We start from the raw sequence: 26279 nt of genomic DNA on the forward strand, positions 1-26279 counted from the left end.
CAGAAAATACTTTCCATTCCTTCCAGCTGAGGGGAAAGCTGGCAGGCGCTTTCACAGAACTGTTAGTACAACCCCATTATTTCCTATGGGAAAATTGTGGGGGAGAGAGGGGGGGTTAAAATCCCCTCATTCAGCATTTTTTTTTTTTTTTTTTCCAGTCTCCACAGGCCATTTTGGTGCGATTCTTCTGGCGGTGGCCATTTCTTTTTTGCTGAAACCTCCATCTGCCTCAAAACCCCTCGATTTTTTTTTTTTCAAAAATAGACAGGGATGGACTCCTCAGAGTGATTGATACAATTTCATGTGAAGTTTGCAGTGGATGGCCGGCGGTGGAGCATCTATATATGGTGGGCTGCAGATCGTGCGAGGGAGGGACTGGTGCCTCGAGTTTAAACCCATCCATATCCTCCAGGGCTGAGGGAACCACTGTGGGTCCAGGAAATGGATAGAAAGTTCTGTCCAGAGCTTGAATTTAACGAAGCACAGATGGTGGATGCCATGGAACTCATGAAAGCCCAGTCAAAGGTTCTGCAAGGTACGTTTATCTCCCCTGCACAAGGCTTCTCCCTGGAATTTGTAAATTTCATGTGGAGAGCATTTATAAGGAGGCCAGGACGTGTGGCACAGCCTGAAAGTACATCGCTGTTAGTCCAGGGAACGTCTTCACTTCCTGTAATTTTTCCACAGATAAACAAGCCGGCCCCCCCATTCCAGTGCAAACTCGGAGTTGGCCTAGCAGGATTGGAGATCAGTCTCCATTCCTTTTTTATCTCAGGGGTCGGGGACAAACCTGGAAGAATTCAGTTCCCTGTTTGGGTCTGACAGCCAAGATGCCTCTCTGGCACTTGACCAGGGGGATGATCCTTTGGTCCACTGGTTATTCAAGTCGGTTTCTATCCATCATTTTATAGCAAATGCTATTAAGGAATTGAAGTTGGAGAGTGCAGCCTTCCACTTCCCAGTGCACAGTCATGAGCGGCTCCAATGCACAAACTTCCTTTTTTTCAGCACATTCGGACATTACTGCCCTAGTTACCAAAAGGTCAATCATGATCGACCAGTAGATCATGAAAGCAGTGCGAGTTGATCGCAGAGCCTATCCTGGGCTCCGTGATAGACTTGCATTGCCTTAATGTTCTCCCTGCTTCCCGAAGTCGTAAACAGGACAGCAGAAGCACCAGGTCCTCCCCCCCCCTCCCCCGACGTCAATTCTGATGTCAGAGAGGAAGTTCCAGGCCTGGCCTGGAACTTCCTCTCCGACATCAGAATTGACATCGGGGGGAATGCTGGTGGGCCCAGTGCTTCTGCTATCCTGTTTACGGCGTCGGGAAGCAGGTAGAACTCTGAACTCGGCGGCAGTGGCTTGGGGGGCCTGTTCTCCGATGGCAGCGGCAGTGGCTGGGGGGAGCAGGAAGAAAGAAAGAAATAAAGGCAGGGAGACAGAAAGAAGGAATGGAGACAGACAGAAAGGGGGGCAGGGAGACAGAAAGAAAGGGGGGCAGGAAGACAGAAAGAAAGAAGGGGGCAGGGAGAAAGAAAGGGCAGGGGGCAAGGAGAGAGGAAGAAAAAGTTGGGGAGGGAATGAGGTCTGGAGGAGAGGATGCATACAGGAGGTGGAAAGAAGGGAAGAAATATTGGATGCACAGTCAGAAGAAGAAAGTGCAACCAGAGACTCATGAAATCACCAGACGACAAAGGTAGGAAAAATTATTATTTTTTTTTCAATTTAGTGATTAAAATGTGTCCGTTTTGAGAATTTATATCTGCTATCTATATTTTGCACTATGGCCCCCTTTTACTAAACCGCAATAGTGATTTTTAGCACAGGGAGCCTACGAGGATCGAGAGCAGCGTGGGGCATTCAGTACAGCTCCCTGAGCTAAAAACCGCTATCGCGGTTTAGTAAAAAGGGAGGAGGTATATTTGTTTATTTTTGTATAGTTGTTACTGAGGTGACATTGTATAAAGTCATCTGCCTTGACCTCTTTGAAAAAACCCCGGAATATAAATGATAATTAACATTTTCTCTGTGTACAATATGCTTTCTGTTTTTTAAAATTTTATTGTTGCTAGATCATTTTGACTTGGTCATTTTAAAAGTAGCTTGCAAACCCAAAAAGTGTGGGCACCTCTGCTCTACCAATGGCAGCAGCTGTTTAATGAGCCGAAAGTAGACACTGGTGGCTCAGGTCACCAAATGAATGGCTCTCCCAAGTGAAGGAGGAGTAATGATGAAAGGTGGACATGGTTTTAAAGAAACAATTTGAAGTTCCAGCTCTGTGAATCAAAGCAGCAATGGCAACTTCATTTGCTGCATGGGCCCATCACACCAGATAGAGACGCAATCCCTCTGTGGAGGAAGATTTCTGCCCCCAGCTAGTGCTAGAAGGGGTGGATTATGTTCAGATACCCTATATGATCTTAGGGTCATGAGCAAGGTATCGGCGTATGCGATCTCTGCTCACGGAATCCTCTAGATCAGACAGTGGGTGGGTAACTCAACATCCAAGGCAACCTTAAGCAGACTGCCTTTTTGGTAAGGGCCTAGACAATCTCATGGCCAGTGTGACGGATCGCTGCCCTGTGTTTCTGCCAGAGAACGGGCCACACCGACCCCCAGGAGGGAGTAAAGGTAATTTTCCCATCATTCTCATCAGTACAACCTGAGTTCTCCACCCAGAGATCTTTCCAAGGTTGCAGACAGCAATTTAGCAACCCCAGATACCAGCTGCTCTCCCATCAACCCACCCTCCAAAAAGTCCCAGTGACCTCAATTTGGTGGCTGCACCTCCACACATTGGGGGGAGGCTGTCGGCATTTTGGAGGGGGTGGAAGAAAATCTCCTTATACCAGTGGGTGCTGGATATCACCCATGTGAGTCAAAAGATTGAGTTTTATCATTGTCCTGTGGATTTGTTCCTTGATTCTCCAGCTGGATAGCCAGAAAAAGAGGTCAAGGTCTGAGCCACAGTTCAAAGGCTGTTAGATATTCAGGCCATAAAACCTGTCCCCGACGACGAATTGAGCTGAGGCAACTGCTCTATATACTTCATTGTGCCCAAGAAAGGCACAGAACACTGGAGGACCCATCTTGGATCTCAAAGCCATAAATGTGTTTCTAAGGATCCCGCATTTCCATATGAAAATGGACAATTCGGTCATTGCAACGGTGACTCCAGGGGAATTTCTTGCCTCTCTGTATCTGACAGAAGCATATCTGCATATTCCCATCTTTATTGGCCACAGGAAATATCTGAGGTTTCATATACTTCAAGAATATTTCCAGTCCATAACCCTCCCGTTTGTATTGACAACACCTCCCCTCCCCCCCTCGTGCGCACTTTCACCAAGGTAATGGTGGTGGTTGTGGCTCATCTCCAAAAGATGGGGATCTAAGTACACCCCTATCTGGACGATTGGCTAATCAAAGCTCTGTCCAAACCGGAGTGTGAATAGGCAGTTCGACAGGTCTTAGATCTACTCCAGCAGTTAGGCTGAATAGTCAGCTTCAAGAAGAGCCATCTAGAGCTGATCCATAGTTTAGAGTATCTGGGCATTCACTTTGACATGGTGCAGTGCCGCATTTTTCTTTCCAATCCACACAAACAGAAACTCGAACAACAAATCATGAATCTCTTAGTGATGCCAATTCCTACTGCTTGGCATTACCTTCAGGTGCTGGGTTCAGTGGCAGCCTCCCTAGAGATTGTTCCCTAGGCCTAGTTTGCAAGGGATATTCAGACATTGTTATTTCCACACTCCTCTGGGCTAAGATGCCTTCTATAATGTCAGCCTATGCCAAAGCTTGGAAGGCTTTTTAACAGTGGTGTAAAAGAGACTGGGTAGAACTGCTGTGAGTTCCCATTCCAGTTGTCCTTGCCTTTCTGCATTCCGGTCTGAAAAAAGGATTTGCAGTAGCTTTCCTCAAGGTGCAAAGTATTAAAGTTTCACTGACAGCTCACCCAGATGTAACCAGATTCCTAAGGGGTTCACTCTGTTTGAGGCCTCTGCTAAGGCATCCTTCCCTGTCGTGAAATCTTAACACCTTTCTAAAGGGTCTCACTAAAGCTCCATATGAGCCACTCAGAGATGCATTCCTTTTGAACTTCACCGTCAAGACTGTGCTCCTGGTGGCGGTCATCTCAAGCAAGACGTATCTCAGAATATCAAGCTCTTTCTTGTAGAGAGCCCTTTCTTAGAATCATAGAGTTAGGTTTAACTCTATGTGACATTCCTTTCTTTCTTCCAAAAGTTGTATCAGATTTTTACTTCAACCAGGAGGTTCGTCACCCTGTTTTTCAATCCACAGGCTTGGACAAGCAGGATAAGATATTGCAGAAACTGGATGTGTGGAGTTTTACTTCACTACTTGGAAAAGACCAGTGACTTTCATCTTTCTGACCATCTGTTTGTGCTAACCATCCAGCTCAGGCACGGCAGACTGCCATCCAGGACGTCTATAACCAGATGGATTCACATGGTCATTTCATCGGCGTACATCGCCTGTGGCAAACAGCCACTAGTTTCTTTCAAGGCACACTCGACCAGGAATTTCGCATCTTCATGAGCAGAGTCTCAGACACTTCCTCCCACAGAGATTGTAGAGCAGCTACTTGCTCTACTCTTTATACTTTTACAAGGTTTTGCAGAGTGGATATGGCAACTTGAAAGGACATCGCTTTTGGGTCCTTGGTCTTACAGACAGGCTCTTCTGTTCCACCCTAAACTTCAGCCATTGCTTTAGTACATCACCTAATGTATGGACTCCTGTGTAGATGTAACAGTATGAAAGATTAGGTTCTTACCTGGATAATCTTTTTCCTATTAATCTTCTCAGGAGTCCTTACAGCCCACCCCCAGTATAGCCTGTTTTGCCTGCTTTCTGCCTTGAATATTTCTAGATTCCAGGCCTGGAGTAGTTCTCCTGTCAGCCAGATGAATAAGCATAAAGAAATTCTGTATAAATAAGTGAATTACTGAGCCTCTGATTCCTTTGATGTTAGTGTTGCACATAGCAGGTTAGTTCACTGTTGCTGCTATGTTATAAATTCCTGTTGTTTCTTCTTTTTCTAAGTTGCAGAGCAGAACAGAATTGTATGATATCTGTGGGGATGTTCCCCATACCCCTCCTTCTTTGTATTCTATTCCAATGGAGATCGATCGTTTTGGAATGAACTGAAGGGAGCATTACACTCCACTGGCAATATGGGAGGTACTGATAGTTGTGAGTCACATACTTCTGCAAAACCCAGTTCACAGGAATGGATTGAATACTTAACGTGCTGACTCCTGAGAATATTAACAGAAAAAAGATTATCCAGGTAAGAACCTAATCTTTCATTTTCTGTATTTAATCCTCAGTTTGTGCATTAGTGAATAATTGAGATTTTTGCTTTTGCCTTTCATTTGTAAACAGAGCCATCTGTTGTCAGAGGTGCACTTGAAGGCCACACGGATGCAGTATGGGGATTGGTTTATAGTGCAGCACATCAACGTTTACTATCCTGCTCAGCAGATGGTACTATACGTTTGTGGAAAGCTACTGAAATTGTTCCTGCTCTGAGCATATTTAATGATAAACAAGGTATGGAACAATTTATTTAGTGTATCAGACAAATCAGATATTTCTGTCAGAGAATTGTTGTTCTTTAATTATCAGCTAACAAGAAATGAATCTTTGTGAAACCCAGAAGGGTAATATAGAGTTCTATTATCAGTTTGTGCTTAAGGGCAAAGCTATGCTGCATTTGACATGAGAGAAAATAATTGTGAAGGATATCAGGTGATAAAAGAAATCTAAAATGGTATAGTATTTTTACATTCAGGTCCTTGCCACTATGTCAAGATGTAACACAAATCGTTTTTTAAAATACATTCAGCACTCAGGGCCTGACTCTGTAAAGAAAGCCGATATCGGCAGCTGCGCGCATTTCAATCATGCATCAGCATCCTTTACAAATTCACATCTACATTGCTGAACAGACTCTTTAAATGTAGACCAACATTTTGCAGGCCTACATTCAAGGCGTCTGTCTTAACATCTACAGAGACACATAGATTACAGGTGAAACTAAGCTGCTAGTTGCACACTTAGTGATAAACTATGCAAGATCTTATCTCCCTATTACATGTGCCTTCACTAAGAATGCCTAAAATTGTCCTATACTTTGAGTGTATTGTATTTCTAGCTGCTATATTTATAGGGTCTATCGTTTACCATGCTACTGTGCTCAGTCCCCAAATCATGTATTCATTTCTACATGCAGTTCATAATTACCGTATTTTCGCGGATATAACGCGCGCGTTATAGGCGTTTTTACCTACCGCGCATACCCCCCGCGCGTTATATGCCTGAGCGCGGTATACAAAAGTTTTTAAACATAGTTCCCACCCCGCCCGACGCCCGATTCACCCCCCCAGCAGGACCGCTCGCACCCCCACCCCGAACGACCGCTCGCACGCGCTCCCACCCGCACCCGCATCCACGATCGGAGCAAGAGGGAGCCCAAGCCCTCTTGCCCGGCCGACTCCCCGACGTCCGATACATCCCCCCCCCCCCCCCCGGCAGGACCACTCGCACCCCCACCCCGAAGGACCGCCGACTTCCCGACAATATCGGGCCAGAAGGGAGCCCAAACCCTCCTGGCCACGGCGACCCCCTAACCCCATCCCGCACTACATTATGGGCAGGAGGGATCCCAGGCCCTCCTGCCCTCGACGCAAACCCCCCTCCCCCCCCAACGACCGCCCCCCCCAAGAACCTCCGACCGTCCCCCCAGCCGACCCGCGACCCCCCTGGCCGACCCCCACGACCCCCCCACCCCCCTTCCCCGTACCTTTGGTAGTTGACCGGACAGACGGGAGCCAAACCCGCCTGTCCGGCAGGCAGCCAACGAAGGAATGAGGCCGGATTGGCCCATCCGTCCTAAAGCTCCGCCTACTGGTGGGGCCTAAGGCGCGTGGGCCAATCAGAATAGGCCCTGGAGCCTTAGGTCCCACCTTGGGGCGCGGCCTGAGGCACATGGGCCCAACCCGACCATGTGCCTCAGGCCGCGCCCCCAGGTGGGACCTAAGGCTCCAGGGCCTATTCTGATTGGCCCACGCGCCTTAGGCCCCACCAGTAGGCGGAGCTTTAGGACGGATGGGCCAATCCGGCCTCATTCCTTCGTTGGCTGCCTGCCGGACAGGCGGGTTTGGCTCCCGTCTGTCCGGCCAACTACCAAAGGTACGGGGAAGGGGGGTGGGGGGTCGTGGGGGTCGGCCAGGGGGGTCGCGGGTCGGCTGGGGGGGCGGTCGGAGGTTCTTGGGGGGGGGGCGGTCGTTGGGGGGTGAGGGGGGTTTGCGTCGAGGGCAGGAGGGCCTGGGATCCCTCCTGCCCGTAATGTAATGCGGGGTGGGGTTAGGGGGTCGCCGTGGCCAGGAGGGTTTGGGCTCCCTCCTGGCCCGATATTGTTGGGGAGTCGGCGGTCCTTCGGGGTGGGGGTGCGAGTGGTCCTGCCCGGGGGGGGGGAATGTATCGGACGTCGGGGGGGGCATCAGGCTTTCAGGATGGGGACAGACCTTCAAGGGGGGACAGGACTTCAAGGGGGGACAGTGCACGGAAAGTCAGGGGGGTGAACGGAGAGTCGGGACAGCGCACGGAAAGTCAGGGCGGGCGAAAGGAGCGTCGGGCATCATGCGCGGTATACCCGTGAGCGCGGTATACAAAAGTTTTTGTACATATCATCGTGATTTCTGCGCGCTATACCCGTGTGCGCGTTTTACACGGGTGCGCGTTATATCCGCGAAAATACGGTATTATCCCTCTGTTGCTGTCCATTCAGTTCATATGAATTTTCCCTCTGTTGCTGTTCTCCCCTTAATTAGTTGTTCTGTATATCATATATGTGTATTTGCATCCTTGTTGCTCATCATTTGCCATGCTACTGAGCTCAGTGGCCAAAACATGTAGGAATTTCTACTACAGCTCTTCATCCTTTTAATCTGTTATTCTATACATCTGTGGTATGTGAAATTGTAACCTTATTGCTAAACCTTCTACTGTGTATGTAAACTTGTAACCTGTTCTGGGCTCTCCTGGGAGGAGGGGCTAGAAATCTGACTAAATAAATAAAATAGGAATGCTTAAGCATGCCAAAGCACTTTTGGGCAAAACCATGCCCATGTCCTGCCTTGGGTGTGCTTAAGCTTCCCTAAGTGTCTCCGTAGACATGCTATAGATGCCTTGAATGGAAGCATCCTTTCTCACACAATTTGGTTTTTAAAAACATGTGTCCTGATTAGCTGTCAGATGATGGTAGGACACCTAACACCACATGCAATCGGGACACATATTTAGAGAATCAGGCCCTCAGTAGCTTTCTTGCATGTTAACCACGAGAACCACCAGTCAGATACCTTTCAGCTTGGAAAAGAGATGGCTGAGGGGAGATATGATTGAAGTCTACAAAATCCTGAGTGGATCAGTTTTTCACTCCATCAAAAATTACAAAGACTAGGGGACACTCGATGAAGTTACAGGGAAATACTTTTAAAACCAATAGGAGGACATTTTTTTTTCACTCAAAGAATAGTTAAGCTCTGGAACACATTGCCAGAGGTTGTGGTAAAAGCGGATAGTGTAGCTGGTTTTAAGAAAGATTTGGATCAGTTCCTGGAGGAAAAGTCCATAGTTTGCTATTGAGAAAGACATGGGGAAACCACTGCTTGCTCTGGATCAATAGCATGAAATATTGCTACTCCTTGGGTTTGGGCCAGGTGCTAGTGACCTGGATTGGCCACCGTGAGAATGGGCTACTGGGCTTGATGGACCATTGGTCTAACTCAGTAAGGCTATTCTTATGACCTTAGACCAGGGATGTCCAACCTGCGGCCCCGTGAAGTATTTTGTGTGGCCCCGCTCAATAGAGATGCGGTGTTTTCCTCTGCCGCCCACGGGTGTTTACCATCTTGCCAGCTCCCTCCTCTGTCTTGCTGCAGCGTTTGCTCAAAGCCGTGGGTATGTGCCTCTTGCGGCTGATCTGGAAGTGTTTCCTCTGATGTCGCGAGGAGGGATCCGGCCTGAAGGTAAACACCTGGGGCACAGAAGGGAGGGAGAGAGAAGGGCATGAGACTTGAGAGGGAGGGAGCACAAACTTAGGAAAAATGATGGAAGGAAGGTGGGAGGAGCATGAACTTAAGACACAGAATGAAGGGAAAGATAGAAGGGAGCATGAGCCATAAGATGGAAGAATGGAGGGAGTGAGGGAAAGAGATGCAGAGGTGAGGGAGATAATAGAAAGGGAGAATTGGGTGTCTGAGAGAGGGAAAGAGATGGTGCAATTGGGGAGATAAAGAGGAGAACTGTTGGACAGAGAGAGGAGGGAAGGAGACAGAGAATTATTGGACATGATGGTGGGAGAGGAGTGAGGTAGAGATGCATGGGCACAGAGAGAAGGGGGAGAACATGCTGGGCTGAGGAAGCCTCCTGGACTTTTTTGGGGGGAGGGAGGGTATTAAAAGAAGTGCCAGATTGGGCATGGGAGGAGAGCTTATGGGACCAGAAACAGAAGACAGAGAAAGAGGTGGTGGGCAATGGTCTGGAGGGAGAGAAGTTGGACCTGGGGTGGTGTGGATGAAGAGGGAAAGATATACTTGAAGGGAGAACTGTTGGGAAGAGAAAGAAAGAAATGGTGGACCTGGGGAAGGGAGGCAGGTGGGCAAGGGGAGAGATGGGAGGAGGGGCAGTTGGGAAGAGAAAGGAAGAGAAGTTGGATCTGGGGATGAGAGGGAGGGAGAAATGTTAGGCCTGTGGATGGAAGACAGAGAGATGCAGCATCTCTATTTTTTTTTTTCTCCATTTCATTGTTCAGCATCAAGGGGGGGAGGGAAGAAGAAAAACAGAAAAGAGAGGGAGCAAAATGATGGACCATGGAGATAGAGGAGGAGAGATGGAACCATGGAAGGGCAGGAGGGAAGAGAGTTGGGATAAGATGATGCAAGGAGATGGAAAGAAAGGGACAGGGAGTTATAGCCTGACCAGTGGAGAGAGGGAAAGGGATTCTGAAAGTGGTGAGCCATGTGGATGAAGTCAAAAGGGAGATGACAAGATGAGTGAGAGAGCAATGAGCACAGTGGTGGTAATGGGGAGTGGATAGAAGGGGAATAGGAGGCTGGGAAAGGAGTGAGATGGGAAATGGGAGAGAAGATGGAGAATTGAGAGGTACCTGAACATTTAAAAAGAAGAAGGGTGAGAAAGAAGGCAAGATTTGAGTGGACAGAGGCAGAAAAGAAAAAGTTAAGAAAGCTGAAAGGGAAAAATCAATACACTGGAAACAGGCATAAGAAGGAAATGGAACGAGAGAAGAGGAGAAAAAAAGGGACAGCAGACACTGGAAAGAGACTTAGTTGAAGATAGAGAATTTATTTTGAATTTATTAACTGGAATATGTTAGCTTTGGGATATGTGCATCACAATTATTTTGTATTCAGTGGCGTAGTCATATACAGCTGATTTGGGGGAGGGACTGGAGCCCAAAATTAGTGGATGGGCACCAAAGTTTCTCCTAGACTGAGTGCAGTTTATAAATACTTGAGCTAGTGGGGATTCCCAAGTCCTGCCAACTGAAGACATCTTCCTCCAGTCTGGCAACTCAAAATCTCCAAGCTTTACAGCCAATGGCAATATCCTCAAGCTGCCACTGCTTTCATGCAGGGAGGAGGGAAGGCAGCAGCTCTGCAATATTGCTGCCAGCTGCAGAACTTGGGAAGTTGGAGGGGGGAGGAGGTGGCTGTCAGTTGGTGAGGCTTGGGGATCCCTACTAACTACAGCAGGGGAGATATTCATTTTGAGGGAGCCTAAGCTCAAAGTGGGAGGCCCAAAAAAGCAGTAATATTTACCCTGATTAAACAATCCTCCACGTGCGCTGCTGACAGCTGATTCAGCATCCCCGCTCTGATGAGGCTTACCTCTGAAGAGGCTCACCATAGCTGTAATAGAAGTGAATGGGAGAACCAGGAGCATGCATCTCTGCTCATCAGAATAGGGATGCGGAAGCCTGTGGCTGCTCCCACTCAGCGGTGTACGTTAGTGCTGCCCAATTCATGATTCGAATCGATTCATTTCGGGTGAATCGATTCGAATTGATTTACCCCGCCGATTCATTGACTGACCCACCCCACTCGCCCTCTAAAGCGGAGGGTTCAAAGAGATGTGCATATGCCGGACTTTGGGGGGGGGGAAGAAATAATGGGTCTGAAAATAGAGGAGAGGAAGAGAGATGATGGACAATGGGATTTAGGGAGGGAAGGAACAGAAAGGGAGAGAAGTTGGACGCAAGGGATGGTGTGGAGGGGGGGATAGAGATACTGGATAGGAAGGTAGTTGGGAAAAGAAAGGGAGAGATGGTGGACCCTGGGGTGGTGGGAAAGGAGGGAGAGATGTTGGATGAAAGGGTAGTTAAGAAAAGATGGATCTGTGGATGGAGACGAAAAAAAAAGAAAGATGCCAGACCTTCGGGGGAGGGAAGGGAAACGGAATGGGAGGACAGAGATGGCAGATGGATGGTTAGAATGGAGAAAGGAGACGACCCTGGCAAGCAAGTTATCAGAAGACAAATTGCATATATACTAATGCAAGGAACCTAAGAAACAAAATGGGGGAATTAGAAGCCATGGCCAATGCAGAGGACATAGACATCATTGGAATCTCTGAAACATGGTGGAATGAGGAAAGCAAATGGGAACAGCACTGACAGGGTACAAGCTCTTATCGCCAGGACAGGTCAGGACAGAAAGGCGGTGGAATAGCACTATACATAAAAGAAAGCATACAGTCGGCAAGAATGGACACAGCAGAGACGACCAACAAGCTAGAATCGCTATGGGTTAAAATACCAGGAAGGAAAGGGCCTGAAATAAATACTATCATCCACCCGGACAAACTGGAGATATCGATGAAGAAATGGAAGCTGAGATGAAGCGAGAATGCAAAAGTGGTAACATGGTTATTATGGGAGACTTCAACTACCCTGGATAGACTGGAGTCTTGGAAGCTCAAGATGCACTAGGGAGACAGAATTCCTGGAGGCTATACAAGATTGCTTCATGGAGCAGCTTGTTAGAGAACCGACGAGAGGAAATGCCAATCTAATCCTAAATGGACTAAGGGGACCTGCAAAGGAAGTGGAAGTAGTGGGACCGTTGGGAAACAGCGATCATAATATGATCAAGTTCAAGGTTGAGGTAGGAATACCGAAAGGAAAGAGAGCCATAGCAACAATTTTTAACTTCAGGAAAGGAAACTATGAAGCAATGAGGGGAATGGTAAATAAGAAACTTAGGAACACTTCCAAAAAATGGCAAACGGTAGAACATGCCTAGTCTTTTTTCAAGGACACGGTGAGCGAGGCACAAAATCTGTATATCCCCAGATTCAGAAAAGGGTGCAAAAAGAGTCGAACAAAAGACCCGGAGTGGATAACTAAAATAGTGAAGGAAGCGATAGGTAATAAGAAAAATACATTCAGAAAATGGAAAAAGGACAAAACTGAGGGAAACTGGAAAGAGCACAGGAAGTATCAAAAAGAATGTCACCGTGTGGTTCGAAAAGCCAAAAGAGAGTATGAAGAGAGACTAGCCATAGAAGCACGAAATTTCAAACCGTTCTTTAGATATGTTAAAGGGAAGCAGCCAGCTAGGGAGGAGGTGGGACCGCTGAACGACGGAGACAGGAAGGCAGTGGTGAAGGAGGAGAAAGAGGTCACGGAAAGACTTAACATGTTCTTTTCGTCTGTATTTACAAGCGAAGACACAACCAACATACCGGAACCTGAGCAAATCTTCAATGGAAATCAAGCACAAAAGTTAACATCCGTGGGAGTGAACCTTGAAGATGTGCGCAGGCAGATAGAAAAACTAAAAACTGACAAATCCCCGGGTCCAGACAGAATCCATCCAAGGGTTCTGAAGGAACTAAAGGAGGAAATAGCGGAACTACTGCAGCAAATTTGCAACCTATCCCTGAAAACAGGTGTGATCCCAGAGGATTGGAAGATAGCCAAAAAAGATCAAGAGGTGACCCGGGAAACTACAGACCAGTGAGTCTGACCTTGGTTCCGGGGAAAATTGCAGAAGCACTGATAAAAAAAAACATCGATGAACATTTTTTAAAAAATGAACTTCTGATAACCAGCCAACATGGTTTCTGCAGGGGGGAGATCGTGCCTGACTAACTTATTGCACTTCTTCGAGGGAATTAAACAGATGGACAGAGGAGACCCCATAGACATCATATACCTAGATTTCCAGAAAGCCTTTGACAAGGTGCCTCATGAACGTCTACTCCGGAAACTGAAGAACCATGGGGTGGACAGAGACGTGCATAGATGGATGAGAAACTGGTTAGAGGGTAGGAAACAGAGGGTAGGGGTGAAGGGCCACTACTCGGACTGGAGGAAGGTCACGAGTGGTGTTCCGCAGGGCTCAGTGCTTGGGCCGCTGCTATTTAATATATTCATAAATGATCTAGAAACAGGGACGAAGTGTGAGATAATAAAATTTGCAGACGACACCAAACTATTTAGTGGAGCTCGGACAAAGGAGGACTGCAAAGAATTGCAAAGGGACTTGGACAAACTAGGGGAATGGGCGACGAGATGGCAGATGAAGTTCAACGTTGAGAAGTGTAAAGTATTGCATGTGGGAAGCAGAAACCCGAGGTACAATTATACGATGGGAGGGATGTTATTGAATGAGAATACCCAAGAAAGGGACTTGGGGGTAATGGTGGACATGAAATGAAGCCGACGGCACAGTGCGCAGCGGCTGCTAAGATAGCGAATAGAATGCTAGGTATAATCAAGAAGGGTATTACAACCAGAATGAAAGAAGTTATCCTGCCGCTGTATCGGGCGATGGTGCGTCCGCATCTTGAGTACTGCATTCAATACTGGTCGCCGTACCTTAATAAGGATATGGCGTTATTCGAGAGAGTTCAGAGGAGAGCGACACATCTGATTAAAGGGATGGAAAACGCTGAGAGATTGGAGAAACTGGGTCTCTTTTCCCTGGAGAAGAGGAGACTTAAAGGGGATATGATAGAGACTTACAAGATCATGAAGGGCATAGAGAGAGTAGAGAGGGACAGATTCTTCAAACTTTCAAAAAATAAAAGAACAAGAGGGCATTCAGAAAAGTTGAAAGGGGACAGATTCAAAACGAATGCTAGGAAGTTCTTCTGTACCCAACGTGTGGTGGACACCTGGAATGCGCTTCCAGAGAGCGTAATAGGGCAGAGTATGGTACTGGGGTTCAAGAAAGGTTTGGACAATTTCCTGCTGGAAAGGGGATAGAAGGGTATAGATAGAGGATTACTGCACAGGTCCTGGACCTATTGGGCCGCCGCATGAGTGGGCTGCTGGGCACGATGGACCCAGGTCTGACCCAGCGGAGGCATTGCTTATGTTCTTATGACAACCAGAGCCTGGGACCAACAAGATTTGAATGACCAGACAACAAAAGGTAGAAAAACTAATTATATTTTCCCTTTTGTGATTACAATATGTCAGATTTGAAACGTATATCCTGCCAGAGCAGGTGTTAGACCGCAAATGTGAGCTAGGATTTAAGAGAGAGAGGAAGAGTCTTTTTTGTTTGTTTATTTTGTTTACACCACAGCGCCAGTGTGGTTAGGAGAAGGAAAAGGGGTGAATAGGCTATAAAATAAACCCACCAAGATGTTTGAAAAAAACACCCAATTGGGCAGGAAAATCGAATCGAAAAACCAATTCAGTAGGCTGAATCGAATCGAAATTCAGTAGGCTGAATCAGGCAGCACTAGTGTACATGGAGGATCACTCAGTCAGGGTAAGTATTACTGTTTTTTTGGGTTCCTCTCCACAGTGTCTCTTTAATGAAGATACATAGAAGCATAGAAAATGATGGCAGAAAAGGGCCACGGCCCATCTAGTCTGCCCACTCTAATGACCCACCCGATACGTACATCTTCTTTATTAGTGATTGCAAATTTGAGACCTGCTTAACCTTTTTTTTGGCTCATCAGCTAGTGTTAGTATTTGTGCAGCCCCAGAAAAAAATTTTTCGGCCAATGCGGCCCAGGGAAGCCAAAAGGTTGGACACCCCTGCCTTAGACCAACTGTTTACAGCAGATATTAACTAAAAGTACATATTAAGCAAAACACATTTTAACCAATGCAAAACCAAATTTGAAACCTGTTGTATAAGAATATAATAAATGGATAAGTCCTGTTCAGTGGTTACTAGACTAACTATGCTAATAAAAAATGTAATTTACAAATATGGGTTTTGGAGTGTCGAGTATGTCATTTATTAACAGTGCATTCCATAAATAATTTGTCACGGTGAACGCACACAAGATAATTTGCAAACCGTAAGTTTGCAATGTATGTGACTTTAGCTCATGCATATTTACTATGATAATCCAGAAACCCCAGCTGGCTATGCGTGCCTTCAGGAAAGGTTAGAGAAACACTACATTAGAGATCTAGGGGAAGGGAAAGAAATTGAAATGAGAGGAAGTGTACACATTTCCAAGTCTGGGGCAAGTTCACGCTGAATTCTGGGTCTAGGAAGAGTACACACATTGCAAATTGCACTATAGGAGTCAAAGTAGCTCAAGCAGGAATATCCCCACAGAGACATAGCAAACATAAAACATGGAGGGCTATGTACGTCAACGCCCACAGTTTGGGAAACAAGATCCTGGAATTGGAGACGGAAATGAGGAACGCCGACCTGGATGTGGTGGCGATATCCGAGACCTGGCTCATGGACTCCCACGGGTGGGACATGGTCATACCAGGTTACAACTTGCTTCACCAAGACAGGGAGGGCAAAATGGGAGGAGGTGTAGTATTATATACCAAAGATGACATTAAAGTCACCAGAATCGCAGATGTCGGGTACACAAGGGAATCCCTTTGGGTGAATTTGGCCAGGGGGAAGGACAAATGCCTGTATCTTGGTGTAGTATACAGACCCCCCAAGACAACAGGATGACCTGGATATGGAATTAATCGGGGATATAAAGAATATCACCTTGCGTGGGGACACAGTATTGTTAGGTGACTTCAATATGCCTGATGTGGACTGGATCACACTTTCCTCTGTGACCAGCAGCAGCAGGAGGCTATTAAACTCTATTCAGGGAGCAAGACTCAGCAACTGGTATTGGAGCCAACAAGGGATCGAGCAATACTGGACCTGATACTTACCAATGGAGAAAGTGTCACAGAGGTCTCGGTGGGCGACATGTTGGCCTCCAGTGACCACAACGTGGTATGGTTCAATCTCAGGAAAGGTTTCGCCAAATCTAACACATTAACCAAGGTCCTCAGCTTCAAGGACGCCAACTTCGAGGGCATAGGGGATTTCATCCATCAGGCGCTGCATAACCGAGCAGAAACAGATAATGTAGAAGTAATGTGGTCAACTCTGAAAGCTACCATACAAGAAGCAACCAACCACTATATAAAATTGGTAAGTAAACGGCGAAGAAACAATAAGCCACAGTGGTTCTCCGCAGAGATCTCAGACCTCATAAAAGAAAAGAGCGTTCATCTCTTACAATCAGGGAAGCAGGACTCTAGAGAAGACTATCTGGCCAAGTCAAGAGCTGTCAATACAGCGATCAGAGAGGCCAAATTCCGAATGGAGGAGAATCTAGCGAAAAACATCAAGAAGAGCGATAAATCCTTCTTCAGGTATATTAGTGACAGAAACAGAAACACAGGCGGGATAGTACACCTTAGGAAACCAGACGGGAACTATGCAGAATTGGACTCCGAAAAAGCTGAACTTTTAAATGAATACTTCTGCTCAGTCTTCACCCGTGAGGCGCCGAGATCCGGCCCTCAGCTGCAGACAAGGGATAGCTCGGTAGACCCGTTTCAAAATTTCGAGTTTACGCCCAGCACTGTCCACTGTGAGCTGTCTAATCTCAAGGTTAACAAAGCAATGGGACCAGACAACCTACACCCCAGGGTACTCAGGGAGCTAAGTGTCGTCTTGGCGGAACCGCTATCCGCGCTCTTCAATCTCTCCCTTAGTACAGGTAGAGTCCCGTTGGACTGGAAAAGGCTAACGTCATTCCACTCCACAAAAAAGGATGCAGGACGGAGGCTGCTAACTACAGACCGGTGAGTCTCACATCAATAGTGAGAAAGCTAATGGAAACTCTAATCAAACGCCAATTAGATACGATCCTGAACGAGGAGAATCTACGAGATACCCGTCAACATGGATTTACCAAGGGGAGGTCCTGCCAATCCAATCTAATCAGCTTCTTTGACTGGGTGACTGGGAAGCTGGATGTTGGAGAGTCCCTGGACATCGTATACTTGGACTTCAGCAAAGCATTCGATAGCGTACCACACCGCAGGTTGTTGAGCAAAGTGAGCTCTATAGGATTGGAAGACACATTGACAGCATGGGTTGGGGACTGGTTTGGAGGTAGGCTTCAGAGGGTGGTGGTAAACGGCACCTCCTCCGAAACGACGGATGTGATCAGTGGAGTGCAATAGGGCTCGGTCTTGGGCCCGATCCTATTCAACATCTTCATAAGGGACTTGGCTGAGGGGCTTCAAGATAAAATAGCGCTATTCGCCGATAATGCCAAACTATGCAATGTAGTAGGCAAGAACACAACAGACAAAAGCACAGTGCCGGACGGAAATTCAATGCCTGACAGTATGGTGCACGACCTACTCCTACTGGAGCGCTGGTCCAGGACCTGGCAACTAAGTTTCAATACCGAAAAATGTAAAGTCATGCACCTTGGCAGCCAAAATCCAAGCAAGACTTACACCCTTAATGGTGAGATCCTAGCGAGGACTGTAGCAGAACGTGACTTGGGGGTGATCATCAGTGAGGACATGAAGACTGCCAAGCAAGTGGAGAAAGCTTCATCTAAGGCTAGACAAATCATAGGTTGTATACATAGGAGTTTTGTCAGCCGTAAGCCTGAAGTCATTATGCCATTGTATAGATCCATGGTGAGACCCCGTCTGGAATACTGTGTACAATTCTGGAGGTCGCATTACCGCAAAGATGTGCTGAGACTTGATTCAGTCCAGCGAATGGCCACCCGGATGGTCTCGGGACTCAAGGATCTCCTGTATGAAGAACGGCTGGAATAATTGCAGCTATACTCACTCGAGGAACGCAGAGAGAGGGGAGACATGATCGAGACGTTCAAATCTCACCGGCCGTATCGAGGTGGAAGAGGATATCTTCTTTTTCAAAGGCCCCACGGCAACAAGAGGGCATCCGTGGAAAATCAGGGGCAGGAAACTACACGGTGACATCAAGAAATACTTCTTCACTGAAAGGGTGGTTGATCGCTGGAATAATCTTCCACTACAGGTAATCGAGGCCAGCAGCGTGCCTGATTTTAAGACAAAATGGGATCGTCACGTGGGATCTCTTCACAGAGAAAGGTAGGGGAGGGTTATTGGGGTGGGCAGACTTGATGGGCCGTGGCCCTTATCTGCCGTCTATTTCTATTTTTCTATGTTTCTATGGTTTTGCTATTAGGGTGAGGTAGGTGGGCAGAAGCCTTATACTACCCCCAATCCTCCACCAATATTTGCCCCTCTAATGCTCTTCTTGTCTGATAGCAAAATAATTTCCTACTTCTCATTTCAATTCTATTTGCTACCTCATATTTCAACTCCATTTCCTACCTCTGATTTCAATTTCTTTCCCCTCCAGTGCTTATGTCTCTGCTTATTTTCTTCATTGGGATCCTTTTTCCATTCTTTAAAGGATGTTTTCTTGGCTGTAATAGCCTCTTTCACTTCACATTTTAACCACCCGGCTCTCGTTTTCTCCAGAGACAAACAGGGGAGATGCAGGCACACTTGAAGGTGAAGTCCTGCGACTGAGCCCGAGTACTGGTGCTCTCCCCTAGGTTTACTAAGGTTTTTACCTCACTGAGCATGTGCAGGGTACCTTGCCTCCGAAGCCCCTCCCTTGAAATGTTATTTTTTTTTCTTCTGCCACTCCTGACAAAGCACAGCTCTCCCCTCTCTTAACTGACTATAAAAAAAGAAAAGAGGAATCCAAACCGAACGCATAGCAAAAGCATAACACATTTGAAAAAAAAAAAAAAAAGGAGACGGGACACCTGAATGAAACTAACTATTTTTCAAAAAAACTGAATCACGAAGTGGGTAAAGCATTCTTCAAGCTTACCATTTCTTCAAATGTAACAGAGCTTAGGACCGCGAACTGTCACCAACGGGCTCAGGGCAATGGGTCCTGGACCGCTGGGGCAAGGAAATACTTTTGTGTGCCACGGTGGGCGACACAAGGAAAAAGAAAGTCAGGTTTAGTGGAAGAAAACACAGACAAATTAGGAAGTTGAAAATCAAAATCAGGACTGGATTTATTCTTCAGAACAAAATAAACCAGTTGCTTCACTCTTTTGTTCTTAACCCAGTCCTCAAATAAATCAAACATAAACTTTGTCAGGATATAGCAGCAAGCAATAAAGTCCCAAAACATAAGGTTTGGAATAGCTTAATGGTCCTACAACTGCACAAAAAGCTTCAACGTGGTTTTAAACCCAAAACAAGAAACCTTATCTTTCAAGCAAAAATGGAATCGTCATATAATCAAGAGTCCCAGTCAGTAAGGTTTCACTCAAACCAAAAATAGTCCAAAAACATAAGTCTTTACTTTCCTCAGGAAGACTTGTGCTTGTCTCAGTGCACCAGCACTGATTCCTCCAGCAGCAGTAGTGCTGGGCAAGGTGGCGTGCTCCACGTGGTGATAATTTGCCAAGATTTGGCCCTCGATCCCACTGCATGAACGTGGAGCAAACCCCACCACCTTAGCTACAAAACAGTCAAACTTCAAAAAGGAAGAAAAGAAAAACTAATCCACAACAGGATAAGTCCAGCACAAACCCTTGTCAAAAGAATCCTATCCTGCTTTAAACTTAGCAGGACTGACAAGGCACAGTTTCAAAAATAGTCCAACCAGCAAAACCCGGATATTTGTAATCCACTTAAGAGTTTTAAACACTTACCTTGGACCAGCATATTTCCATGGACTGAACACCATTAGGTACCTCAGTAATTGGCTCCGGCTCCAGTTCCATGGCTTGGGATTCTTCAAAAGGGTCAGAAGGTAGCTCTGCTCCAGCCTCTGTAATCTCCATACATTCAGGCGAAGAACAGCCTTGCAGAGCTCCCAGCCCTGAACTTTGCAGCTGCCCCTGTTCCCTCAATCTCTCCCTCTGTCTCTCCAGCAGATCAGACCTCTGGTTTAGGAGCTGGCAACCACACCTCAAACCCTCAGGTGCAGAGGATATCCGGATACTTCCTCTGGGATTGCGTGGGGGCAGGAAAAACTGCAGCTTAGCCTCAAGACTCCCCCTACTGGATACAGAAGGAACATCAGGTGAAATGCTAAACTGGGGTTTAACTTGGGCCGGTTGGGAACTGTCTGCTTTTGAGATAGGTCTAACCCTAGGGCCAGACCTAGCAGGCACAGTCTGCCTATGACAGAACACGCCAGTTTCCCCTGGTTCTCAGTTACCGCGATGTCTTCACCTTCTTCAGTGCCCCTGTGTGACAAACCCTTGACGAGTTCTTCAAGCCTTCAGTCGATGTAACATGCTCCCCCCCCCCCAAGGCCCTGGTCCAGTACCGCCAGGGGAGGGAAGCCTACTATCTCCGCCTCAACCTGTCGCCAGAATGCCGTCAGAGAGGGCTGGAGAGAAGAAGCAGACACCAGGTTTGGACAAATCCTCAACTCCATCTCCACTGGCTTCAACTTTACCAACTCACGACGACACAGTAGGACCAAGCTCCACACCACAAAGGTAAAGCAGGAAAGGCTCCCAGGGGCTCTGCTTCAGCCCCACGGTTCTCTCCTGAAACTTCAAAGCTCATTTCTGAGGGAACAAGTAAGTCTGCTAAACCTTCTAAACTCTCTCAAAAAATAAACAGCTAGCTTCTCAGGCATCTTTAGACCAAGCCACCATACCAGAAAAAAGGCCTTCTATGCCTCTTTTGGAACCAGCAACCTCTCTCCCAGATCAGGAGTCTGTTGCTTCAATGACAAATTTTTCTCTCTTTTACAGTGCTTTGTGCAGTATAGTGCTGCATTTCTACAGCAGTCTTCTCTTTCTCCACCAGTTCCTCAGGTAGAGGTTCGACAATGTTGTGAGTGCATGTAACAACCTCCCACTCCAGACACGTTTATTCCTGAATCTGTGTCAATCCACCAGGATCTTCAATGGAGTCCTCGCACTTCTATTTGTGCTTCTTTACCATCACATGCACCCTTATCCACAGGGTGGCTTGATCCTGCGGATTCCCAAGCATTGCATCAAGATCCTCTTCCTCACAGTGATTCCCTTCAGCAATTGGGCCAACCAAAGGAACATTCATATCCCAAGTTCTTACAAAAGGTACCTACTTTATTCAGTCTTCACCAAGCTTCTACACCAGCAGGGAAGAAAGATTTTCAGGCTATTCTTCAATCCTGCAAAGCTTCATCAAAGGAAATTATTGCATTACCAGTTCACCAAGTACTTCAGGATCTTCAGCTTGAAAACTGGCATAAGCTACAATCTGTTTCTATAGTGTCCAGATGATTAGAATTAAAGTACAAGGTTCAAAAGGCTCCTGGGCATGATCTTCAACAAATGCCTCACTATTCCATGGTTTCGGAGTCAGCAATTAAAAAAGCTAAAGTCACAAAAACTAAATTCAATGCTCCACCAGTGAAAGAATATTGTCTACTTGATGCTAACAATTCCGATGGCATTATTCTTCTCAACTCTAAACTTTACAAAATTTGTCAATGGCTCCATGAAAACATGTTATCACTAAGCTTATCTAAATCCAAATGTGTCCTCTTTCCCTGGAAAGATAACATTCAGCTTAGATTTCCCATTACAATAAACAATACCCCTATCACTTCCTTGTCATCAACCAAGTCTTGGGCGTCATAATAGATAATAATTATCCTAACGTCCACAAATTAGCGCCGTAGTAAAGAATTGTTTTATTAGACTAAGGATGATTCGATCCCTCACTAACATCTTAGTAGACCCTTCATCTCTCAACATTTTAATCCATTCTCTGGTTATATCAAAACTAGATTACTGTAATGCACTTTACAAGGGAATCTGTCAAAAAGACATTCGCCGGTTACAAATGATTCAAAACACCACCATAAAAATTATTACAAGTAAGAAAAAATTTGACCATGTCACCCCCTACTAAAATCCGCTCATTGGCTTCCAGTACCACACCGCATCATCTATAAAATAGCTATCCTTTCTTTTAAGACACAAAACACCAAAGAACCGACTTTTATCCATAAACTTATCATTCCTCATGAACCTATGCAAGCCTTAAGATCTTCTTCTCAGCACCTCCTTCATGTCCCATCATTAAAAATTATTAGCACATGTTGAGTAACTTCCTTCACTATTACTGCCCCAACGATATGGAATTCTTTACCTTTTCATATCAGGGCGGAAACAAATTTAGACAAATTTAAGGGTAACTTAAAGACCTATCTATTCCTTGACACATATGATGCTTAAATAAATCCAGAACTCAGTCAGAACAGCCCAATAACTTTGATATCCCTCTTCCCTTTTGTTACTTCCCTTTTATGTATTCTTTACTTTTAACTTTGTAGTTCCCCCCTTATTCCCCATTGTTTTCTGTTTGATTAAGTATTATCTGTGGGTTTAATTGTTTGTGCTGTCTTCCCCCTATTTTATTATAAATTGTAAACCGCTTAGAAGCTTGATTTGCGTTTAATCGAAATTTTAATAAACTTGATCAGGGCTTAATGCTTTCCTCCAAAATAATAGCTCATCAATTCCAAATACTCCATTTTCAACACTCCATTTTACACCAATTGGAAATGACTTTACCTGATGAAGTGCCCCAATTACTTGTTATGCTTCAAGAATCCACTTACTGTCTGATAAAATCTAATTATGATGCATATGCTATGATGTCTTGAACTGCAGCAGTTGCAAGTGCCTTTAGACGCATGGCATGGCTAAAATCATCTGACCTTAGAGAAGACCTCTATGGTAGACTGGCAGATGCACCCTGCCTCGGGATCAGCCTTTTCGGTGAAAAGGTCAAAGATACAGTTTAAAGAAGATTTTACAACTATGTGGGAACTATCGGCGACTTCTTCTGACCATTCTTCATGCACACAGTATTCCAGGTGGGGCCTCACCATGGATCTATACAATGGCATAATGACTTCAGGCTTACGGCTGACAAAACTCCTGCGTATGCAACCTATGATTTGCCTTGCCTTGGATGAAGCTTGCTCCACTTGATTGGCAGTCTTCATGTTCTCACTGACGATCACCCCTAAGTCTCGGTCTGCTTCAGTTCTTGTTAGGATCTCGCCATTAAGGGTGTAAGTCTTGCATGGATTTTGGCTGCCCAGGTGCATGGCTTTGCATTTTTTGGCATTGAAGCTGAATTGCCAGGACCTACTGGAGCGCTGGTCTAGGTCCTGGCAACTCAGCTTCAATGCCAAAAAATAGAATAAACACGGTATAATGTCTGATTAAGAGGGTGCTTAGGACAATGGGTCCAGGTGCACAGATCAAGAAGATAGGCTGCTTGAATGGGACAAAGAAGCCAGAGACTAATCCCATTTACCATGCCTGCAAGTATCACACCCTCCTTTATCAATTAAATTAACCATTGTTTCAAACAGTTTACAAATTCTAAACAGAAAGATACTGGGACATACAATAGTTTCTATTTCAGAATAAGATTCCAAGCTATAAAAGCCTCCTCTCTGCAAAACACAAGGATCTATCAATCTATCTATCAATCTATCTATCTATCTCTGGAGGAGAGGGGTCTTGGCTCTCTCTCTGACTCTCCCTAGAACTTCAGACTCTCTGTCTCTTTGTCTCTGAACTCTGTAAGGCAGGGAAACTGCTTTGCTCTCTACTTAATTGTAATGCTTCAGGATATTGCTTTTCTGTAAGACTATTTCTATAATATATTCCTTATGCAATCACCTCTGGCTGTGCCTCTTTGATTCTACTTCCTGGTGAATCTTCAGTGAGGGAACTGAACCTGGAATCGGGCGTTTGTCAGGGCGCCTCTCACTTAACCCCTACCACCATATATTGTGGGGGCCACTAACAAACCTGACATTTTGGGCATTGAAGCTGAATTGCCAGGATCTACTGGAGCGCTGGTCTAGGTCCTGGCAACTCAGCTTCAATGCCAAAAAATGCAAAGTCATGCACCTAGGCAGCCAAAATCCATGCAAGACTTACACCCTTAATGGCGAGATCCTAACAAGAACTGAAGCAGAACGAGACTTAGGGGTGATCGTCAGTGAGAACATGAAGACTGCCAATCAAGTGGAGCAAGCTTCATCCAAGGCAAGGCAAATCATAGGTTGCATTTGCAGGAGTTTCGTCAGCCGTAAGCCTGAAGTTATTATGCCATTGTATAGATCCATGGTGAGGCCCCACCTGGAATACTGTGTGCAATTCTGGAGGCCGCATTACCGCAAGGATGTGCTGAGACTGGAGTCAGTTCAGAGAATGGCCACCCGGATGGTCTCGGAACTCAAGGATCTCCCGTACGAGGAACGGCTGGATAAGTTGCAGCTGTACTCACTCGAGGAACGCAGAGAGAGGGGTGACATGATCGAGACATTCAAGTATCTCACGGGCCGCATCGAGGTGGAAGAAGATATCTTCTTTTTCAAGGGTCCCATGGCAACAAGGGGGCATCCGTGGAAAATCAGGGGCGGGAAACTGCACGGGGACACCAGGAAATTCTTGTTCACTGAAAGGGTGGTTGATCGCTGGAATAGTCTTCCACTTCAGGTTATTGAGGCCAGCAGCGTGCCTGATTTTAAGGCCAAATGAGATAGACATGTGGGATCTATTCACAGAGAAAGGTAGGGGAGGGTCATTGGGGTGGGCAGACTAGATGGCCGTCTTTCTATGTTTCTATTCTCACCAATTTCATTGACCTTCTCTTTCGTCTTATCAATGAGCATATCCTCAACAGTTTTATCAACAGTACTATCCACATAGATGGTTTATTCCCTACAACTGTCCTAATTTACAGAGATCACAATCTTCTTAATCTCTAAAACAACGGCCAAAGGACAGGAAGCAATCCGCTACATCGCAGCTTTCCCCCACTCCCCTCAAACCTGCTCCTAGTTTTTGACAAATTGGTCAGTCGGTGCCTTTCTCTTTGCCAGCATCTCACGGCACATCGGAAATATCACTAGCACACAGTCTGCCACTAGTTTTGCCACTAGCCGGTGACAGTGATTTAAAAACTCAGCCAGCTCCTTCTACCTCCTCTTTCCTAATCTGTGGAGAGTTCAGTCCTCGGCATTGCCCTGGCATCAGATTTTAAAATCTTAATCTTGGAGCAATGAGATTCTCTGGAGGGGTCTTTCAAAGTAACCAGCCACATTACAACTGTATTCTATGACATAGGAGTGGCAGCAACTTTTTAATCAACCTAAAGTGGATTTCTTGGTTGCCCAGGTTACTAAATGCACCTCTCTTCTGAGCGAAGGCACTTTGTTGCTCAAAGATATGCAGGACGGCCAAGTGGATGTAGCTCTCAGGAGACTTTTCGAGGCAGTGGCCTTAGTCACAGCTTCTTCTGTGGCGTCCTTTGTCACATGTGCTTGCCTGTCCAGTTTGCATACTTTGGAGAGTGAGGAAGATGAACCTCCCCCTCTGTTTCTTTTATCTGGTATGGACTATGTAGCTCAGGGGTGTCCAACCTTTTGGCTTCCCTGGGCCGCACTGGTCGAAAAAAATGTTTCTGGGGCCGCACAAACGCTGCAGCAAGACAGAGGAGGAAGCCAGCAAGACAGTAAACACTCAGGGGCAGCAGAGGAAAACACTGCATTGCCCTTGACTGGGGTCGCACAAAATACTTCACGGGGCCACATGTGGCCCTCGGGCTGCAGGTTGGACACCCCTGATGTACCTGATGCCCTGTATGCCATTATATCTATCCTGGGTAAAGTGTCAGCTTATTCAATTTCTTCTTGTTGAATGCTCTGGATCAGACAATGGGCCGGTTATTCCACCTCTAAAGCTACTCTTGCTAGACTCCCTTTTAAGGGGCAGCTATTACTTCGTAAAGACCTGGATTTTCTCATGAATTGTATGGTGAACTATCACCCCAAGACCCTGCCTGATGATAGACCCAGAACCTTTAGAGTTGTGAATCACAAAGTGTGCTAAGGCAAGATTG

The 26279-nt window shown here is 46.1% G+C and overlaps 1 protein-coding gene across 8 annotated transcripts in view; it reads left to right on the forward strand.

Annotated features, from left to right (window-relative positions):
* STRN (striatin) overlaps positions 1-26279 on the forward strand; it is a 384728-nt gene that overhangs the window by 316592 nt on the left and 41857 nt on the right. For all 8 annotated transcript variants that reach the window (XM_033939118.1, XM_033939120.1, XM_033939119.1 and 5 more), the window contains one exon: positions 5417-5584. In XM_033939118.1, coding sequence (XP_033795009.1) covers positions 5417-5584 — 168 coding nt within the window. The remainder of the gene's footprint in view (positions 1-5416; positions 5585-26279) is intronic.

The sequence above is a fragment of the Geotrypetes seraphini genome, chromosome 3 (assembly GCF_902459505.1).
Source record: "Geotrypetes seraphini chromosome 3, aGeoSer1.1, whole genome shotgun sequence".
In the NCBI taxonomy this organism is placed as follows: Eukaryota; Metazoa; Chordata; class Amphibia; order Gymnophiona; family Dermophiidae; genus Geotrypetes; species Geotrypetes seraphini.